Source organism: Camelus dromedarius, chromosome 33 (assembly GCF_036321535.1).
Source record: "Camelus dromedarius isolate mCamDro1 chromosome 33, mCamDro1.pat, whole genome shotgun sequence".
Lineage (NCBI taxonomy): Eukaryota > Metazoa > Chordata > Mammalia > Artiodactyla > Camelidae > Camelus > Camelus dromedarius.
In genome coordinates, this window is record NC_087468.1 from 5,872,610 (window position 1) to 5,894,910 (window position 22,301).

The 22,301-nt window shown below is 47.1% G+C and overlaps 1 protein-coding gene across 3 annotated transcripts in view; it reads left to right on the plus strand.

Moving 5' to 3' along the window:
* ST6GAL2 (ST6 beta-galactoside alpha-2,6-sialyltransferase 2) overlaps nucleotides 1-17,024 on the plus strand; it is a 52,101-nt gene extending 35,077 nt beyond the window's left edge. For all 3 annotated transcript variants that reach the window (XM_031441017.2, XM_064481772.1, XM_031441016.2), the window contains exons 3-6: nucleotides 1,977-2,074; nucleotides 3,031-3,132; nucleotides 5,790-5,964; nucleotides 12,478-17,024. In XM_031441017.2, the coding sequence (XP_031296877.2) occupies nucleotides 1,977-2,074; nucleotides 3,031-3,132; nucleotides 5,790-5,964; nucleotides 12,478-12,731 (629 nt within the window). In that variant the 3' untranslated portion in view covers nucleotides 12,732-17,024. The remainder of the gene's footprint in view (nucleotides 1-1,976; nucleotides 2,075-3,030; nucleotides 3,133-5,789; nucleotides 5,965-12,477) is intronic.
* The last annotated feature ends 5,277 nt before the right edge of the window (nucleotides 17,025-22,301 follow it).

A 22,301-nucleotide genomic window follows, 5' to 3' on the forward strand; every position in this document is an offset into this window, starting at 1 on the left:
AGATAGAATCTAAACAAACGAAAGGTCCCTGGGTTGTCAGTTATTTCCAAGGATGTAAAGGGACCCTGAGATCAAGAAATAAGAACCACTGTTTTGGGAGGTCTGATTTTTCTAGCTCAAATATCACTTGAAATTTTATGATGAAACACTCTTCAATAATAATAAATCATATGGCAAATAGTTACACCCCAAAAATGCAAAAGAGTGCCTAAATTGTGAAGGAAAGAAAATTGTAAACGTTTGAGTTTGGGGCATCATTTACACAAAGCATAGATCACCTAAAATCTGGGGATTGGCAAACTTTCTTTTTAAGAGCCGGGTAGTAAATATTTTAGGCAGCGTGAGCCTCAGGGCCTCCGTCACAACTCAGCTCTGCTGTTACAGACGACAGATTAATGCAGGGGTGTGTCTGCGCTGCGGGGGTGCAGGGTTGCTCCCTAAAACACACTGTAGCTTGCCGGCTCCTGCAAAGTTTCCCCTAAAAGAACATTGTAGGGTTTCCAGATGGTATAGCCAGGCGCCCTTTATGCGTTGTCTTCCAAAAGTGTAGTAATGTGAGTGCTCAAAACTGGAATCCAAATCCTTCTGGGGAGGAGGGCACAGCTTAGTGGCAGAGCGCGTGCTTAGCATGCACAAAGTCCTAGGTTCACTCCCCAGTGCCTCCGTTAAAAAGTAAGTAAATAAACCTAGTTACCTCCTCCCCACAAAAAAAAATTAAAAATTAAAAATTCAATTTAATCTTCTGAGTTCTGGGCTTTGGAGAAAGGCACACTGTTTGGTAACGTGGTTTTCGTGATGGCGCGCACACTGAGTTTCTGCTGTCTGGGGAGGATGAGGCTGTGTCCCCAGGAGACCACCCAGAGGGGATCAGACTCATGGGAGGAAGGCCAGCTGCTCTGGGGCTTGTGTGGGGTATGGTCACAGCACCTGCAGGCTGTTTGGCAAGTCAGAAATACCTGATCTCACCCCTCAGTCTCTCACAAACAGGCACTGTGGTTGCTCCAAGTTAAACTAGAAATGTGCGTGGGATTTTTGAAGCTAAAGAAAGCCCATAGAAATTCCCTATTGCTGGTTAACTCTGGTTTCAGCCAGGGTTTGGGAAACACATGAGGTGGCTCTAGAAATTTCGGAACATATGTGTGTGTCTCGACTGCTTTGTGGAAAGGGAGTGTGTCCCCACCCCACCCCTTAATCACAAGCCCGCTGTCCTCCACCTGTCCTCTTTGTCTCTGTGAAATGGGAGGCTGGCTTTCCCCCGGGAGCTGAGAGAACATGGGTCTGACCATCAAGTCAGATGACGAGAGACGCAGACGCCTGTTGTAGCTGCAGCTTGGTGAACCTCGAGGGCCCTTACCGGGAGCCCGCGCCATCGGTGGCCCTGCCCCGCTCCAGGGCTGCTGCAGGTGGTCAGACCTGGACATTGCTGGGATGCAGGGTCTTCTTGGCTTAGCAGAATGTAACAGTGCACAGAAATCAGGGCTGGTTTCATGTTAGGCACAAACCAGCACCCAGAAGGGGTAAAGCTGCGCTGAAGGCTGTTGATCCCATTGAATGAGACACACCGGATCTTGGGGCAGGTGGTGGCTTTACACGCACCATGAGCGCCCCCATGCTCGGCACAGGGGAACGAGCAGCAGCCAGCCCAGTTCCCATAGATTCCACCTTCCAGATAGAACCTTCCGGAGAAAGGCTGCATCTAACGGATGCTTTAAAGAATGTGAGCCAAGTATCTACATGTCCCTTAGGCGATACAGGACCACTTGTAACGGATGTATATGTTTTCAAGCTTGTTTGCCCCCTAGCCAAGATCTCATTCTAAATAAACAGTGAACAGAAAAACATATGTATGGTATTTGAACTTCGTGGGCGCCCAGTTAGCTTCAGGTGTCCAGAGATCTGCTTTAAGGTGTGTTCCTAGATTATGCTGATTCAGAAGAGAAAAAAAAAATTTGAATTTTTCACTTATGTGCCCTTAGATTCCCACGACGCAGTTTTGAGATTTAACTCTGCTCCTACGCGTGGTTATGAGAAGGATGTTGGAAATAAAACCACCGTCCGCATCATTAATTCCCAGGTGAGATGGACGGAGGGTTTTCAAGGGTGTACGTTTTATGGGGAAGTAGTTTAACTGGCTGCATGAAGAGGAATCACCCAGTTTTCCATGACCATGAACTTGCTTATTTCTATGGGTCTTGCAGTTATAAAGAATTAACGAGGAAAAATGCAGAGAAACATGGGTGATGCGTGTGAGTAGAAAAATAAGTACATAAGATCAAAAGGAAAAGTCGGGGTAGATGTGGGCAAATACCTATGTAGTGTACCGCATTTTGTGACCTGAAGAGAAGAAAGTTGGAGGAAATCATGGGGTGAAGGGGAGAAAAACAAAGGAACAAAAATTCAAGGGTCAGCAGGGCACCTCAGGAACTTTGAAAATTTTTAAAATGAAAATATATCTTCTCAGTTGTTCCTAATAAGAGTATTTTCCAAAATTCATAGCCAAGTGGTTCTCAGAACAAACCAAAACAATTTCTATAATTTCAAACTATATCGGAAAAATGGGGTGATGAGCGATGTATGGGGGTTTCTTGCAGAACAAATATTAGCATTATCCTAGGTCCCAAGGCTTGCAGCCTGCAGACAGGTAAAAAACCGGCCCCTGTTTCCTGAATTCAGAGACGCTGATGATTGAAGATTCCTCCTCGGTCTGATGACAGTTTCTCAGAGAGGAAGAGCTAAGTCCCAGCCAATTAAAACTCATGTCATTTGTGAGATCTGTCCTGACTTCATAAATATTAACATGTGAAGGAAAAAAGTGCATCTTAAACACTGCGGGAAAATTACACCTTAAAACTGAGGCAAATCAGGGCATCATTTTCTCCCCAAACTGTACTTTAAAAAGATGATTCGCAGGTGAGATTGAGGGACTCACCCAGGACCAGCGAGCCCACAGGGGGAGGACAGTCACACCGGCAGGCCCAGGTCTCCTGAAGAACCCATCACTTGTTTGAGTATTTTTCTGTGTATCTGCAGATTCTGACCAACCCCAGCCATCACTTCATTGACAGTTCATTGTATAAAGACGTCATCCTGGTGGCCTGGGACCCAGCTCCTTATTCTGCAAACCTTAACCTGGTAAGTGTTGCCTTTGGTGTCCCTGCCCTGCTGGGTCAGACAGTGCCTTTGACTGATAAATAACAGAAGCTAGTCAGGGATTAAACTGCGACAGGCAGAGTGAAACCAATCCTGGGTGCTGACTTAATTCATGTACGTTCCCACCGTTTGAGTCCCAGTTTCAGTAGCATTTGTGGTGAGCGTAATCCATCTAGTGCTGAAGTGTTTTTGTCCTGAAGGATTTAAAACACAAAAACAAATGTCTAAATGTCGACAAATGCCTAGTTACTCCAGAGGCTGGGCTGATTAAACTCAGAACTTTTCCATTGTGAGAGGGTTACATCACCATCCAAGTAGTTATAAGATCTTTGGAAATAAATCGGAAGTTCTTGGCAGGGCAGTTTAAACTTTGTGAATCAACAGCACATTGTTATTTAAATGGAATCTGTTACAAGCTTTCCTTGAGTGTGCCATGCCTTGGCTTCTGCCCCCAAGTATTTTTAATCTGATATGATTTAGTATAAACAAGATTATTACTAACCACCAAAATACAAGTAAGTTACATTCATGGCCGATTTACTTTTGGTGAAATCTGGCATGAAGAGTCAATGTACTTGTGTTTTTTCTTTTTTGGGTTTTTTTGAGCTGTAAGGACACTTCACTGTTTTTAATTGAAATATAGTCGACATAATATGTTGCGTTAGTCTCTGGTGTACAGCATAGTGATTCTGTATGCATATATATTGGTTTTCATATTCGTTATCATTGTAGGTTACTACAAGATATTGAATATAGTGCCCTGTGCTGTACAGTAGGACCTTGTTGTTTATCTGTTTTATATGTAGTAGTTTGTATCTGCAAGTCCTGAACTCCCAATTTATCCTTCCCTACTCCGTTTCCACCAATAACCGTTAAGTTTGTTTTCTATGTCTGTGAGTCAGTGAACTTGTTCTTAAAGAGGGCTGGGAAGATAGGTTATAATTTAGCCTCGTGAGCAATGCTGTCAGCAGCTGTACCAGAGTCTCGGGACTTGCTCTGCCGGCTTCCTAAGATGAAACAGGTCTTACCACCAAGGGGCGACTTTCTAAGAGAGCCGCCCAAGGTTGGTGGTCCCTCTGGAAGGAGCGTTCTGTCCCCACTGACCCTGAGACTGAGGCTGGACGGGTACCAAGCACAGCTGTGACTGGTGCCCCACCAGGAGCGCACTGCAGAGTCACCTGGAATGGTTTTCAGGTGTACCTGTCAAAGCCCTGTTCCCAGGGATCTGGGCACATACAGCCTCGATGTGCATTTCTGAGACGCTGTCTGGTCGATTCTCAGACACGCCGTCTAGTGAGAATCAGCTTCCAATGGACGTTCGACCTTGTCAGCTTCCTTCCAGCCTGAGGTTCTGTAGTTGAAGTTCTGGCAGTTTTCTTGCTGTTTGTGGACCAACAAGAGCCTCCAGCTGTCGGGCCTTGTTTCTGCTTGTGTTGGGAGCATCCCAGCCCAGGGCACAGAGCTGTCCAAGCCAAAGGCTGTGGGCTGCTTTCTGTGGGTCTCATATGAGGCTCCAGGGGAGGTGGGGAAGAAAAGACCCCCATGTTCTCTTGCCTTCCTCTCACCACCTTGGGGTTTGGGGGCACAGTTCACTGAAGATGCTCCGGCCAGTCCTCAGAATTTTTAAAGGCACAGACCACATTCAACCATGGACTGTTCTGTGGGATCTTAATGGACACCCACTCTGCCCGAGGTATCTGTTTGCAGGGACCGTCAGAGCCCCTCCCCCAACACCTCCAAATCCCGTTTCTTGGCCGCACCTCAGACACTTATGAAGACTTTAAAAAAAAAAATCAACCTTATTGTTCATGTTTTCTTACCATGATTTATGCATAATCAGTGTGTGCCCATTTGATGGATGTTAACACGTGTAGAAGCCACATAGCCCCCACCACAATGAAAAGACAGAACTGGGGGAGAAGGATAGCGCTCAGGGTGGAGCGTGTGCTAGCTTAACTTGCACGGGGTCCTAGGTTCAGTCCCTGGTACTGCCATTAAAAATAAATAAATAAATAAACTTTAAAAAAAAATGTTTTTGATTAGAAAAAAAAGGAAATAGAATCTTCCCATCGCTGCTGAGAGCTCCCTTGGGCCCCCTCATCTGTCTTCCCAGACCCACCCCCAAACCCAGGCACTGACTGAGAACTTTCTAAACAATAGATTTGGAGAAGGTATTTTTGAAGTACAGTGATTGCCCCGGGGGTCAGCAGGCTGCAGCCGTGGCCCAAGTCTGGCCCCGTGTGTGTGCAGATAAAGTTTTACAGGAACACAGCCACGCACACTCGTCCCGTCCCCGCTGTTTCCAGGCCCACAGCAGAGCCCAGCGGTGGCAGCAGCGCCTCTCTGGTCCCCAGAGCTTTCCGTGTTTGCCATCGGCCCTTTACAGGAAAGTCCGCTGACCCGCCCTGGGCCCTTCTCCCCCGTGTAACCCGGGAGTAAAGCATCGGCTGCAGGCTGGACCGGCTCTGCCCCCCGGCCCCTCCTCCAGCGAGGCGGCGCCTGCGGGGTGGTGCCCGCACCCCGCCAGCCCGGCCCGGCCCCTCGGCCTCCAGGTGCCCCCTGGCCTGGGTGCGCCCTGCTTCCCTCCCGCAGCGCGGCCCTCCGTCCCTGACGGCGGCATTCTGCTCCTCTTCTCCTAGTGGTACAAGAAGCCAGACTACAACCTGTTCACGCCGTACGTGCAGTACCGGCGGAGAAACCCGGACCAGCCGTTTTACATTCTCCACCCCAAGTTCATCTGGCAGCTCTGGGACATCATCCAGGAGAACACGGAGGAGAAGATCCAGCCCAACCCCCCGTCGTCTGGCTTCATCGGTGGGTGAATGTGAGGCTCCGGGGTCCCTGGGCAGGCGGGCAGGGTGGGGCTTAATGCTTAATAAACACACGTTCGTGTTATATAGTTAGAGCCATTCAAGGCGGCTTTGGAGGGGGATTAACGGAAGAGATAGAAACACAGTGTTCCAGCTACCTAGGGGCACGTAACAAACTACCCCCGAATTTTGAGAACTGTTGTATTTCCTCTGGTGATGGGGAGGGGGTCAGGACGTGCTTGGCTGGGTGACCTTCGTTCCACAGGCATCACGGGGTCACTGGCTGGTATTCAGCTGCCCCCTGGGGTGGCCTCGCGCTATGTGGACTCTCAGTGGAAGCTCAGGGCTCCTGGACGTGTTCCAATCACAGGAAGTAGAAGGTGCAGTTTCTCAGGGCTGAGGCCCGGGGACTTTCTGTGGGTCAAAGACCTGCCAGATTCGAGGGGTGGAGACCCCAGGGCCACCCATGAACCACCACCCACCCGAGTGCACGGTGCGGACGTGGGGCGGGGCCGAGGAGTGGGCTTTGTGGCCACAGGACCACGCCGCAGGTTGCAAGCTTACTGGTACCTCTGGGCTTTCAGGAGTCAAATTCTAGGGCCGTGTTGTGCTCTCTGCTCCAGAGGCGACTGGCTCCAACCCAAAAATGGACTCCACGTAACGAGGGCCTGACACCTGGCATAGTGTGGTTTTTGCGGCCAGGCTTTGATCCTCAGAGTCTGTGGTCTTACCTCATTTCTTCACCTCTGTTTCAGCTTATTGCCCCATTTTTTCTTGATTTTATCTGAGTAGGATAATATTGCAGAATATTTTAGGTGCCCTTGGCGATGTGAAGGCTGCAGTAGAAACAAAGGATATTAATTTTGTCCATAAAACATTGATAATGTTCTCAACCCTAATTTCAATGAATTTGCAACCCTGCACCTTAGCTCGGGCTGCACAGTAGGTCCCTGTGAACAAAGGAGCATTTGGGGAAGTGATGCTGGTTTGGGTGAGGGGTGCAGGGCGCAGGAGGATCTGGATTGAGGCTTGTGGGTTTTGAAGCGGGTTTGGTGTACTTTAACAGCGTCAAACATTTTACACAGAATTCGAGCCAAAATTTCCGAGGCTGCAGGTTATTTCCCTTAAGCATAGCTCCCTCCACCCCTTTTAAAGCCATGCCTTTGACATTCTTTGTTTCCGAGTCACTTTTTGAAATCCTCAGTCCTGTATCTTTTGTACAGAGTCACAGAATCCTGTTGACTTAGGGAAGAAAGTGGAATCTAGTGTGTAAGCAAAGGGTCACGAGGATGGAATGATGCTACGACCGGAAGTCCGATCAAGCATTTTCCGTGTGGGTGCCTCCCTGTGAATTCATGAGGCTAATATCTGATTAGAGCTCAAGTTTGGGGGCCCAAGGGCGGGGGCCTCAGGTGTGCTTGCTGTCAACAAGCAGTTTGAAATTTTCCACTTACATAGTCATCGCTGGAGAATGATGTTTCCCCATGTGTTTTTTGTTTGTTTATCTTTTTAAAATTGAAGCATAGTCGATTTACAATGTTGTGTTAGTTTCTGGTGCACAGCATAGTAATTCTGTTACATCTATGTTCTTTTCATATTCTTTTTCATTCTAGGTTATTACAAGAGGTTGAATATAGTTCCCTGCGCTCTACAGTAGGAAGTTGTTGTTCCTCTATTTTGCATATAGTAGTTAGTATCTGCAAATCTCAAACTCCCCATTTATCCCTTCCCACCTCCCTTCCCCTTTGGTAACCATGTGTTTGTTTTCTGGGTCTGTCAGTCTGGTTTGTAAATAAGTTCACTTGACTTTTTTTTAGATTATTATTAGATTATTAGATTTAGATTACCATATGGTAATCATTCTTGATTTATATGATTTTATTTAATATAATAAATGCTAAGACGCATTATTATAATTATAAAAATTATTATTTTCTTACATGAAATATACATTTCCAAACCACCTTTGAATTGCACATATTTTCTGGAAATATCACTTTATAAGTCGTTTTTGCTCCTTAAGTAATCTTAAGTGTAGTTCTCATAATTTTGCATCTCACGATGAATTTATGGGGCCCCCACACAAGAGCTGCTAGGTTTCCCTGGTGCAGCGTGTTCCCCAGCCTGCTGCCCGCCCCCCTCGGTCAGACACGTGTCCGCAGAGTTCTGTGGTGGTTCTCATAAACGTCTGATAGACTTCACGTGTGGCTTGAGTTCAAGTGTGACCTGGAACTGACGAAAGCTGGTGTTTTCTGTCACTCGCATCTTGTTCTGTTTATGTCCATACCTTACTGCCACATGTGGAGAGGGTGTGCTCATCACGGAGAAAATTCTGTTATTATTAATGATTTTGATCCCACTTTAAATATTTTGCCAGGTGAAAAGTTAAGACAATTCTAGTGTAATCACAATGAAAGTAAAGGCTAAGTGATTACCCTCTGCTGGCCTCCAACACACACCTGCGTGTGCAAAGTAGCGTTTTACAGGGGAGCCTCATTCATTCCGTGTTTGCGATGATCTGATCAAGGGTTGAGGCTTGCTTTTCATCCAGGTTTTGGGCAAATAAGCGTAGATGGTTCTTGTTAATGCTGAGCTGTGTAACGCGTCGTTTTATTAAGACCAGTGGGAATGCTTTTGAATTGGTTTGATAATGATACTGAATTATACAATATTTAAAACGTGAAATTTGGCAAATGAATGCCTCTTGGGTCATATTTTCCCAGAAAACTTTGCACTTTTTTTCCCTTCAAATGACTCCCTAGTAGATACTCATTTGTAAAAACTGGCCAAAAAAACTTACCATTAATTGAGTTATAGTCAAAGATTTTTAAAACCTGGCCACATGCCCTTTGACTGGCTGGAGAAATATATTACAAAGTGTCTAAATATTGATCTGCCTTTCAAAAAGGCTGGCTCCATGTTGAAAGCAGAAAATTTTCTTAGTGATGAAAGCAGTTACTTTTCAGTAGTCCATAAACAAAATTACGTAACATAAAAGTTTCTTCAGTGATTTCTTTTACAAATTATTTTACTGAATACCAGGGCATTCGATGCTTTGTATTCTTTTTGTTTTTAGATAATCCTGAGTAGTCCTAAGAAAGGAAATGAAAAAAGAAACAAAACAGTTTTAGCATAACCAGATGTGAACTCCCTGTCGGCCGGGGCTTAGGGAAGTGTTGAGGAAGGACTGGAATATTGTGAGTTTACACGTGTGTGGTGTCTGTGCGGACGGCTGATTAGGAAGGCTGGCATCTGAGAGTCTGGGCTCCCCATCAAGAGTTGGCTCCCAGAGTCTCTGCAGAGCTCCCCTGACGGTGGATCACAGTGTGTTGCTGGAGGAATTAGCCCACGGGGAGAAGGTTCTGGAAGTTTATGCCCGTCTCCCCTGGGCTTCACCCTGTGTGCTTTTCCCTTTGCTGACTCTGCCTCGTACCCTTTTGCTGTATCATTGACTATATGTTGGGTCCCATGGGTCCTTCTGGCAAATCATCAAACCCAGAGGTAGGCTGGGGACCCAGTACCTTGTCAGTATGATTCACAGAGCATCTGAGAAATGTGTGGTTGGCGTTTGCGCTGTTTGTGGCTGGCGGGGCTCAGCGTCACAGCGCTTCAGAGGAGATGCCAGCAGCAGGGCTCAAACCTTTTTCTCAGTCCAGTCGTTAAACATGCCTTCCTCACATCATCCTAAGATTGCAGCTTGTGGGCTTGGCCCCCATTTTTACGTTTCAAGCTTAGTTCTTTCGTTTAACGTACTTTTTTTCCTTAGAGAAATTTTCCCTAAATCCCCAGTCAATCAGAACTGTATCCTGTTCAAGACACATTGCATTTAAGTGAAGAGGCCTCCAAGAGGACTTGAAGGCTCTTGGTCTGTCCCAGCTCTGCTCCAACCCTGCCTCCCTGCGGGATATACTCCCCACATCCCATTCTCTAATGCACACTCCCAACCGCGTGGGAGCCGTTACACACCTGCAGACACTGACGTCCACTGGTTCCTGTGTGCAGCCCGTGAAGAAATTCCACCTTCGGGATTTTGTGTATGGCTCCATACTGTGAACCTGTAGGAAAACTGACATGTAGATTTAACCACGTTTAATTATAATGATTTTCAGTGTTTATTATATGACAGGGTGTAAATCTAAATGCAAATATATGTATATCAGCCTTAACAAATTAAAAAGCAGAGTGTACAGATGCCAAAGGAAACGACCATGCTGTCAGAAAAAATTTAAAATAATAAAATATTCTCCACATTTGGTTTCACAAATCTTGTCCACTTTTCACACGTCTCCGACGAGTTGTACATTGATTTTCCATCCGTTTGAAAGCGCTGCGGCACCAGTTCGATATCCAAACGACAGCTGGCTGTCATTTAAACGCTTAGAGTAGATTTGGCTCTAACTGAGATTTTGGGATGTGCCAGGCCAAGGCTCATGATTGCAGAACCCACAAGTTCATAAGGGAACACGAAACGAAATGCAGAAAACAGGAGGAATTATGCAGATAATTCAAGATAAGGACCACACTTCCCGAACCTCTGTTGGCCTTCAGTTGGGACTGTCATGAACTCCGTGGCAAGCTTTTGTATTTCTGAAGCTCTAGAAGTTATTTTTAAATCACCTCATACCGATCAGAATGGCCATCATCAAAAAGTCCACAAATGATAAATGCTGGAGAGGGTGTGGAGAAAAGGGAGCCCTCCTGCACTGCCGGTGGGAATGTAAATTGGTGCATCCACTATGGAGAACAGTATGGTTCCTTAAAAACTAAAAACAGAGTTACCATATGATCCAGCAATCCCACTCCTGCACATATATCCAGAGGAAGCCCTAATTTGAAAAGATACATGCACCCCAATGTTCACAGCAGTACTGTTTACAATAGCCAAGACATGGAAGCAACCTAAATGTCCATCACCAGATGAATGGATAAAGAAGATGTGGTGTATATGTACAATGGAATACTACTCAGCCATAAAAAATAATGAAACATTGCCATTTGCAGCAACACAGATGGACCTAGAATTTATCATACTAAGTGAAGTAAGCCAGAAAGAGAAAAAAAAAAACTGTATGATGTCACTCATATGTGGAATCTAAACCAAAAAAAAAAAAAAAGAGAGAGAGACACAAATGAACTTATTTATAAACCAGAAGCAGACTCAGAGACATAGAAAACAAACATATGGTTACCAAAGAAGAAAGGGCAGGGTGGAGGAAAGGATACACTAGGAGTATGGGATGAACAGATACATACTACCATATATAAAATAGACTTAAAAAACAAGAATTTACTGTATAGCACAGGGAACTATATTCAATGTCTTGTAATAACCTATAATTGAAAAAGAATCTAGAAAGGTATATTATATATATATAATATTATATCTATTATATGTATATATATTTACACATAACATATGCATATACCTGAATCACTTTGCTGTACATCTGAAACTTACACAATATTGTAAATCAACTATACTTCAATAAGATTTATATAAACACTTTTTAAATGAGGAATTACCACCAAACAAATAATAGATTATGAACCTTTGAGTCTAGCATTGCTGAGAAATTATAAATAAGCCCAAGATTGTCAACAATGGCTTCAGAAAGACAAGATGGAATTGTATTATGCTGACAAGCATTTCAGTTGGAAATTTTTTACTGTGGGCTTACATTTTATTTACATTCTTAGAAGTGGACTTTCTTGCCAAATTTTCACAACTTATCATTTAAAAAGAATAGTATGAGGCTCTGCAGTGATTTGTTACTAATGAATCGAAGCACCAAATGATTTACTTTCTCGTCCTTTACTTGAAATGACAATCACATCTATTAATGACAGGGGTGCAGAAAATTCCTAGGGAAAGCCACAATCACCCTGGTATGAGGAGAGAGGGAAAAAAAATGAGGAATTAAAGCAACTTTAATGTTGATAGTTCCAGTGAGGAAAATAATTTTGGGGTGGGGGAAGTAATTTGATTGATTGACTGATTGGAGGTACTGGGGATTGAACCCAGGACCTCTTGCAGCACAAGCTAAACCACTGAGCTATACCCTCCCTGGAGAAAAATAATTTGAAAATGAACCTGAGACTCTGTGTCTCCATCTCTTTCCTTTTAAGCTGCTATTTACATGCGTTTCATGGGGACATCACAGTCCTGTTGCAAATCCAGTGGACCCGTGTGTAGAACGGAGTGGACCTGCGTGTAGGTGGGGGCACCTGCGTGTAGACCGGGTGCGCCCGTGTGTAGACCTGGGTGAGTGACAGTCAAACTTGGGGATGCAGTCTGTCACCAACTGTCCTCTCCTGAGTTCGAGCGCTTTGTCTTCTCAGGAGTGGACCGAAAGAATGCGTGTACAATCGCGTCAGGTCCGACACGCCCCCGCGCCCCCAGGCCGCACACACGCCCCTCACTGGAAGCCGCAGAGTACAGAGGACAGGAAGGGGGAGCAGCGCCGGGGCCTCCCCACCCCCGTCCGCGTCGCTCACCGCTCGGTCTTCTGTCGCGCAGGCATCCTGCTCATGATGACGCTCTGCCGCGAGGTGCACGTGTACGAGTACATCCCGTCGGTGCGGCAGACGGAGCTGTGCCACTACCACGAGCTGTACCGCGACGCGGCCTGCACGCTGGGCGCCTACCACCCGCTGCTCTACGAGAAGCTGCTGGTGCAGCGGCTGAACACGGGCGCGCGCGGCGACCTGCGCCGCAAGGGCAAGGTGGTGCTGCCCGGGCTCCGCGCCGCGCGCTGCCCGCCGCGCGCCTGAGGCCCCGGGGCGCTGGTCCCGGGGGCGGGGCGGGGCGACCGCCGCCACCGGTAACTCAGCCTCCGCCGGAGAGTTCTTCCCCTCCTAAGCCTCTGGGAACTCACGACGGCTTTGAATATAGAAATGGAATTCAAAGGGGGAAAAAACAAAAACCAAGAAAGATGCAAGAAACAATTTTTAAAAGGATAGCAAGGAAAAAAAATGTATATCAAATGGTCAATACCTCCAAAACGTCTTTTCTTTACCCCGCCCCCCATCAGTCAGGGAGGGTTTCAGCCACAGGGCTCCGAGGTACACCTGCCAGGAGGGCGTGGCTTATAGCTGGGAGCGCTCACGCGGAGGGGCAGTACCCGTCACAGCCGGTGAGTCCCTTGACTGTGCACTGATCGTGAAGCATCCCAGAGTCGATGACGAACGTCTGGATTATCCCCCAGACGTGTCTATGGCGACAGCAAACCCCCCCCCCCCCATATCCTATGAGGTGTTTCCAGCCGCGGGCAGCCCCCTCTCTGGTCCCTGTTGCCCGCCAAATGCTTTGGTCTTCGTGGGTCAGGCCACAAAGCATCCCCCCTGAGCAGTCCAAGAAAAAGCCCACCCAGGGTAGCAGTACAGACGATGCACTTTGTTTTCCTGCACTATTTCCTTACTTGACCAGGAATCCCTGGCCAACAGGAACTTCCCCGGCAGGTGAATGCAGACCCGGGGTCTGCAGGCGGCCCTGGACAGACCGTCCTCCACGCCGGCCCTTCTGGTCTGTACCTCCTCGCCCGCCAGCCCTCCCCACAGCCCGGAAGCCATAGGCGCCGACAATTAGGACATCCCCCTGGGGGAAGGCTCCTTCCAGTCTAGAAGGGAGACTGGGGGGCTGGCACCTTGTGATTCCGAGGGTGCACACCTGTGTCTTTCATGTGTCTTTCTGGTTAGTGTCAGCTATTGGGATCCTGACAGTGATGCACCGATTTTCACTAATTCTTCCTACGGGCGGATGTTTCGGACCCCCACCCTTGTTTTCACAGATGTGTTTTACATGAGCAACTTGACAAAGCCATATGATTAGGTATAGTTGTGTGAAAGTATCGCCCTTGAACAGCAAGGAAAATAACACGTGCTTCAGAGGGAAAGGCAGTGGAAGGGAAGACGGTCGTGGCAGTGAGTGAGCTACATTCAGTTTGTTCTGTTGTAATTTCAGCCTTGTCACTGATACAGTGAAAACAAAATGTTTTTGCCGTGAATGCAGCGAAACAGAAACGTTTTGGAATACCTTCGTTAAACAGGCAACTTCAATCTATAATCAAAATCAAAACGTATCTCAGTGGTATAGTGAAGACTTCTTGGCAGTGACAATAGCAACTTAATTAAATGTGTTCTCCTTTGCAAGGGTGTGAACGTCAGGAGAGTTTAGTTTTTTGTTCCAGGATTGGTTTCTTTTCCTGAGCAAGGATGGTTTACAGAAACTGGCAGCTTCTGTACCGTTAGTCTACTCCACAGAAATAGGGTCGGGTCACAGGCATCTCCTGTGGCTTCTTGGAAGAGTGATGTGGGAAGAATGAAGAGTTTCCATCGTGACAGTATCCCACTTTGAGAGTTTTGCTTCCAGATCTGTGAGAAGGGATGGGTAATTTTGTCTAGCACATTGGCTTATGTCTGAGCAGACGTGGCCAAGACACTTTTCTTCCTGATTCCCTGAAAGAACATAATCTCTTCCAGTGCTGAGTGAGTAATGAGTTCAGCAGCATTGCTGTGGGGTGAGCAGTCCTCCAGCCGCTCTGTTCCTCCCCAGAGCCTCCAAGCTCTGACCTTCAGATGCCCATGTCACTGATGTTTCTTTAGTAGCCTCCTTCTGGATTTCTCTCCCTGCGTCCTTATTTCCAGGACAGCCCCCTCATGAGAACGTGAGTAGAGGAAAATGTGCCGGGGGTCGATGTAAATATTCAAGTTCAAAAGCCCTAGAAAATATTTCAAGGATTTTAAAATACACTTTGTTGTAACACATGGACTTTTAGAAAGGACTTTCAGTCTCATTGACGTTATAAGAAAGACTGAAAAGCTTAAAGAAAATTTAATGAAAACTTTTGGATTTATCACAGCCTTAAAGACTCTTGGGAATCGGGGTCTGTTAAACATTGAGGAAAATGTGGTACACATTAATATTCGTGTGGGCTGGGTGTGCTTCTGTTTGAAAGTTTCCATTGTTCAGCTGCTCAGAAGTAGCAGGCAGATGTAGTGGACATGATGACCGCTTCTAGTTTGAGTCAGGTAGGTCCTATGTGGCAGAGTTTTGCCAGATGTCGACTAAATCCTCAGATGCTATGTTTGCTGAATAAACACACAGCCCTTGCGCAGAGATGTTAACAGAAAGCGGTGCCCACTGCATTCTTCCCAGCTCCGCCCCTTCCAAACCCTCCACCCTGTTCCGGGACCAGATGCTCGTAAACTGAAGCTATTCAGTGTCCCTTTTTTCACTCTCAGGACGGACAAAGGTCACATTGCTTTACATCTCAAGATAACGTCACTTCATCTTTTCTTGCTGTTGTTGTTGTTACAATACAACAGTGTTGACCAGGAGTGACAACTCACCTGCAACCAGGTTCACCCAGCTCGGTTCCCCAGCTCCTTCCACCAGGTACAGGGTGAGGTCTGACAGGTCCTCACGGTCCCCGGGGAACACTAGTGCTGGCCCCGTGTCTCACCTCCCCTGCGTCCTTACAGGGGGCAGCTCAGAGCTGTGTGTAAGCCTCGTGCAACTTCAGAGCTGAGAACCGAGATGGGTGAGCAAGCGACTTTTTCCCCCTTTCAGGTTCAGGGGGACTGTCCTCGTCTGCTGGACGCAGAGCTCAAAACTCTCAGTCACAGCCCACCCCACGTGTCCCAGGCCCTCGGCCGGTCAGCCAGACACTTCATCAGTTCTGGACTCTCCAGTCCTCTCCTGCCATTGAAGCATCTGGACAAAGCCAGGCCGAAGCAATTGTTAGCATTTTCAAAACTGAGAAATAAAATTAACTGTTTAAAGCTGCCACAGGTCATCCTGTGGCAGGTTCACGAGCCAGTCCATTCTGGTGGGACAGATTAATATCTGATGCTGTGGGCTGACCCTTCCGGACAGGGATGCTGAGAGCTACTGAATTGACTGGGTCTGTTTGGCTGCATGAGGTGGAGTCAGGCTCTTGTGAGTAATGGTCGGTGATGTAAGACTCTCACTGCACAGATGACACGACTAAAGCTCTCTCTTCAGCCTTTTTTCTCAGAGATCAACGCACAGGGCGGGGTCGAGACTGGTGGCCAAAGTGACCTGGTCCCACAGCTAAGCAGCAGAAGGACAAGAGACGGAGGACAAGAGCGGTTCCACAGCTGCATTTAGAAGTTCAGTGCTTGGGCCAGTTGTGCCTGAGTTCAGACTTGCTGTTGATGCTCTGGGTATTTTGTGAAATTGTCCCATGTTTCTGTCTCTCAGACAGTATTTACACCAGTGGTTCATGAAGGGTATTTCTCTGTCAAGGAAATAAATTGTTAAGTTCTGGTTCTTGTTTTATTAGATGAATGAAGCCTTTTAGTAAGAAGAAAAAAATCTATCAGTTTCTCTACAAGCTTGGGCTAATGGAATCTAAAGACTTAAAGGTATTGATAGAATTCTTACTCTTGCTCTAAAGCGTGCATGTAGATATAGTTCTGTGTATATATACGTATCTACACACATGGCTGCTTTTATAGTGTCTTTTTTCAACAAACTTTACTTCTGAAAACTTTACAATAAAGTTTGTTTTAATTATGCAAACACCGATTTTTTCCAGAGAAGTAAGCAAATGTTATATGTCCTTCTGTTACAAAAAAAATAAATCTAGTCTTCCCACACACACATATTTCACACATTCTGGCTACCTTAGAAAGTATGTCGGAAATATTTACAAGACACTCGGAGCGTGGAAACACTACATGAAGATCGTATCCTCATCAGAAGCCTGACTGAACTCTGAACTTTGGGGGGAAGTTATCCTAGACCTCACAGCTTTTGCAAGATTAGGGAAAGAAACATTTATTTGGTTCTATGGGAGATAGTCTTCTTAGTAGGTAGATTTCACACAAATTACCTGCGTTGGAACTGGTAAAGCCTAATGCTTACGATCCCACACTGTCCTGTTTCACTCTTGATAAAATACTTATGAAATTTTTCCAGTGGAAACCAGTGAACTTTTTTAACAGCTTTGGGAATTTTTTTGTATGCTAGTTTTTAAAATGCAGTGTCTACGCGTCAAATAAATTATGGCTTGAGGTTTTCCAGAAGTCACCTTTTAAAAGTGTTTGTACACATTTTAACACTTTGACCTTTTCTATTTTGGTTTTGTATATTTTTATGTGTACACAGTGTACAGATTTTTTTTTCCTGTAAATAAAACATGTTTTCATTTGTCTAGAAGTTTCTCTGAATGTGTAGAATTTGCACAAACAAAGCAGCCTGGGGCGTAATAATGAGTCTTTCCTGGAAAAACCTGGTGCAAAGCTGAGATCTAATGGAAGCTGCAGAAGGAGTGACTCCTTCAGACGCTGATGTGGACACACGGGGCCTGGAACAGAGATGGGGTCGGTGTTCCGCACTTGGGGGCCATCGGACGCAGGGGAGCGGCCTGGCTGAAATCCAACAGGAAAGACATATTTAGGCTCCAGGTCCTGGTGCTGGCTCAGCAGCCCAGCGCTTTTATTAGCTGATTCCTTGGGGGGTACTTCCAGTGTGACAGTGCTTTCAGTCTTGGAGAACACAAGTAAGTAATCAGAGAGGAGCCTGGTGACAGGGAATCCACCTCACCCACGGCCAGCTCACGTTAGCATGGTGTTTCCATACTGGCCACGTCAGGGGAAGTCAATTAGGGTCCTGGAAAGAAACTTCCAAACGTGTGTACTTTCTGGTTAGAATGTGAAGGGGTCCTCGAAGGGCAGCGTCCAAGTTTGATGTCAGGACTGGTGTGGGTGGCTGAGGACGTGGTCCCCTTTGACGGTTGTGCTGAATCAGACGGGGCTCGCACACCTTGGCCATGGTTTTCCTTTCCCTGCAAGATGACTGCCTGCTTCCAGACAATTAAAATGCACGCCTGGTTCTCAGGGCCCTGATTTGGAAGGACCAGGGGTGGAGCCCTCGAAGGATGCTGGGATGTGGCTGCTGGGAACCCAGGTGCGTACCCAGGGAGAAGCAGGAGCGAGGGAGGAGGTGGGCGAAGAACAGGGGAGACGGGACTCGTGAGGACTGGAGGCACACGGAGGGGCAGCCCTGGGCACTCCGTGCTGTGCTCACGAAACCCCAGGTACACAGAATCCAGCAGGAGGACGGCCCTCCGGCACCAAAGATCTGCTGCCCCTTCATCAGAGCAGGGGGTGGCCAACTGCAGCTCACAGCCTGCTTTTGTCAGTAAAGTTTTATTGGCCCTCAGGCACACTCATTTGTCTACATCCTGTCCATGCTACAATGTGTGAAAGTGGAGAATTTGCGACAGAGAGATTATAGCCCACCACGCCTGAACTATCTCTTACCCAGTCCCTTACAGAAAGGGTCTGCAGAGCACCGAGGGTGTTTTGGGTTTTGTTTGTTCATTTCTTCTGTCTGAGGAGGACAAGGCTCTGCCCCCAGGAGACCACCCAGACGGGATCAGACTCACAGGAGGAAGGCCAGCTGCCTTAGGGGTTTACTCTTAAATACTTATTTCCTCTCAACAATATTTAATATCCCTGCACACAAAGTGGAGTGACCATTAATCAGTGGCTCTGTGACACTCATTCAGTGTCTAGACCTGAATAAAGACTGTGTCCCTCAAACCCCACGTCTAGTCCTTGGGCAGGAGGGGCGGATCAGCCAGGGGGTGCGGGAAGCATGTGGTCATTCTCCACGAGCCGTTGCCGGGGGTGATGGGAGGATGTTTCCAAGTGTACCACAGAACGTTGCTGCATCATCTTGGATAAACACCTCAAACTTCTAAAGTGTAATCTCTTCAGGGTGACGGCACTTAACGGGGAAACTGTCAGGGGTGTGAAAATTGCACAGGCATCCGCCGCACACAGTTTAACCAAACAATTTCCAGCCCAGCCTTTTACAGTGGCATTTTTAACACCTTCACAAAGCAACAACATGAAAGAAGGACCAGTCTAACACCTGCTCAGAAAGACAGCCTGTTCTTCTAACAAAAGCACAGCACGAAGCAGATTTCGTGAGTTAATATGATGCAGAGATAGACAAAAATGCCTGGAGTCACAAAGACAACAAAGTCACTGCGTGACATAGAGAACCAGTTGGATTCCTCAGTCAAGAAAGAAATAGAAATTATTCACCTGGGACAGGTTTGTTTATTCAGAGACCAGAGGAAGTACATGTATTCTTTGTTTTCTTCCTTTCTTTTTCCTTCAAGTTAAGGATTCCTGCATTTAGGTAGCATTTCAAAACAGCTGATGATATAGGTCAATATTTTAATGTTCAGTCAACAAGGAGAAAAAGAACAGAAGAGAGAAAGTGGCAGCTGCTCTTACAGGCTGCTCCCCACAGATTCAAATTCCCAAAGGGAACTGGCTCTAAATCCCAAAGGAATTTACCAAAATGAGTGTGAAATAGAAATTGACACAGCGTTGTAAACCGACTATACTTCAATTAAAAACAATCGTAAAAGGGGTGGGGGGGATGAGTGTGAAAAGGAAAGTTCGATTAAGTGAGAAATGCTCTTCCTAAAACGAAAAACAAAAAACTGACTCTTGTGTGGAGAACAATCACGTTAAAAGAGGATTTACAGGTAAGAGTGATTGTTCTCAAAGCTGAGGTGGCCAGAACTACTCAGTGTCCCAAAACAAAAGTCAGCGGGCATTGCCAACTTCATCCCTTAGAGACGAGAGAGGTTTAGAAACCACAGTTCTATCCGTTACTGGATAAAATTCGACGTGCCTCAGAGCGCACTAAAAGGTTGTCTTCACACAATGGGAAGCCGGTGGAGACCGAGAAGCAAAGAAGATACCAGAAGGAGGTTATCATCCTTTCTGTGGCCTTACCCAGAGTGAAAGTCTCCAGATGGACTCAAAGACCGTCTCGGCCAATCCCTGAGCCACTCGGAAGCTTTCCGGCTGTGATGGAGTGAGTGGAGGGGGTAGAGGAGGGAGACAGGGGAGAAGTCTGTTTCCAGTTTTGAGCAGGCACCGCGGTCCCCACTGCTCTGTCATTCCTCCAAGAAGTTGTGAAATCGGGGTCAATTACAGGAAAAATAAGTCCTTTTCCCCAGCACATTCTAGATTTTCATTAACTCTTTTAATTTAGAACATTCCCTACCAATCCAGACTGCCTGGGCCAGCAGCCAGAAGGGGCAGCGCTGTGTCTTCAGGAGGAGACTTTCACTGGGGACACTCCAGACATTGTTTGGGGACACGGTCTCGAGCCACTACGTGGAATATCAAACAGGGTTGGGGAAGTCCCTTCTTCTGAAGTCCAGTCTCTTAGTCGGTCCCTCATCCACCCCCCTTCTACTGGGCCCATAGCTGCTGCTAAACTCAGTATTGCAGCATGATGGCAGGTCACCTGCCAGTGAGCAGAGAGAGGGAAGTACATCTGAATGGAGGGGGAGGGGAGCGGAGACCACACAGGTGAGTCAGCCAGGGGTCAACCCGGAAGACAGAAGCCACTCTGGGTTATTGACGGGGAGGAACTGAACTCAATGCAGCAGTTACGCAGGAGGTAAAAGGACTGAGAGCCTGAAGAGTGGCTAGTAAGGCAAGCCAGGGTTCTGTCCCCCCTCGGGCTGGAGGGACAGGGGATGAGCTCTTTTTTCCTGTTTGAACACCTGGCACAGGGGGTCCCAGGCATTCTCGTCTGAGCATCCCAAGAAGTGGCCCCGCTGACTCAGGTAGGACACCTCAACGGAAGAGGCTGTAAAAAGTCTCAGCACAGTCCTGAATTTTCCACTTTGTTTCCCTTTAACTGATCAACAGGCGTTTCTAGCGATTTTCAATTCGTTTACTTCCTATTGCTAGTTTAAACTCACACCCTTCATAATTTCTAGTTTCTCATCAATCTGAGATAGTGAGTTGGTATGATTCACATACCTTCCGAAATGTATTCCTGAGGTAACTAGGGCGTGAGATGCTCTTGGAACCCTTTCACATCCGCCCTTTCCATGCCCGTCAGGGCAGGGGGGTGACGCCTGCAGGTGTGAACCCACCACCGTCGGCTTCTGGTCCAGCAGGTGCCTCCCTACAGCCATTTCCCTGTAGGAGACGTCTTTGTGTCCAGAGCTTGCTTTCGTAAGACTTTTCTTTGCGATTCAGGATTTCCCAAAGAAATTCATCCTTCCTGGGACTTGCTAAGCCCTCTCCACATGCAGACCCAAATCTCCCTTTCCTCTCCTGGAACGCTCATGTCCTCGCGTCAGACTTCCAGCCAGGTCCTTCCAGTCACCTATCTTTTTGCTCACAGTTTCCATGTCTTTGTGTTTTTGCTTTGTTTTGACATATGACTATTCTCTCCTGCATTTTATGAAATAAATTCTTTAAATTTAAAAAACCATGCGTCTTAGCTCGAGAAAGTTCCCTTTTGACCTAATCACACCCCCTTGACTACTCCTGTTACTCTTTGTTGTCTCGTTGCTGTCACTCCTTTACCCCCTACATTTCAGGTTATTCCAGCCCCTGGGGGAGAAGCCCCCACCTGGGACCCAGGCTCCTCGGTCGCCCCTCCAGCCCTCCAGGCCCAGAAGAGCTAGAACAGATCCCACCTGTGGGCTCTCATCCAGGGGTCCCCGGCTGAAGCCCGGCCCCTGTGCTCTGTCCTGCCCCCGCTGCTGGCCTGTCCCCACTGCTGGCCTGCCCTGGCCACAGTCTGGCCCTGACGGTGCAGGTGAGGAGTTTGGAGATGGAGGGGCCCAGGGGTGAGAACTCGGGCACGTCCGCATCTAATTCTGCACTTCTCTGACCCAGCGCCCTGATGGTGCAGCTAATTTTGCTGTTCAGACTCACTGACAACACAGCTGCTAACTAGATCTCATGCTGAAAAATTCTGTCTTGAAAAGCCCCGAACGCCTTCAGATTTCCCAGCCTCGCATCAAAGTCGCCAGCCCGTTCTAATTAACGGCTGGGTTTTTTCGGAGAAGGAATGAAATGAGCTACTTGAGGTCTTTTTCATGTTCTCCCGAGCATAAATCAGCCGCTCAGCCCACCTGGAACATCCGAGTCAAACAGAGCAAACCTCACGTCCCAAACCAGCCACCAAGTGCTTGGGAAACAGAGAGGGGAAAGGGGTTTGCCTGCGGGGACCGGCAACATACAGTTAGAGGAATTCATGCAGTTTCCTCCATTTCTCCTCTGTTTTCTGAAGGCTTTTTTTTTTAGCTTCCTCCTTCAATAAAGAAAGGCTGAGTAACAGCTGTTTCATCTCTGGCTCTTATAAATTGGAAATGGATTTTTAGTAACACAGCAAAATTCCACACCATGAAACTCGATAAAGGCCACAGACTGTGTTAGAGGGCTCTGACCTGTTTAAGGGAAGCACTGAGGACACAGGCCGGTAGAGAGGGGGCAGAACCGCCTGCCTGTCCTTCTGGGGAAGGACTCGGGCGGAGG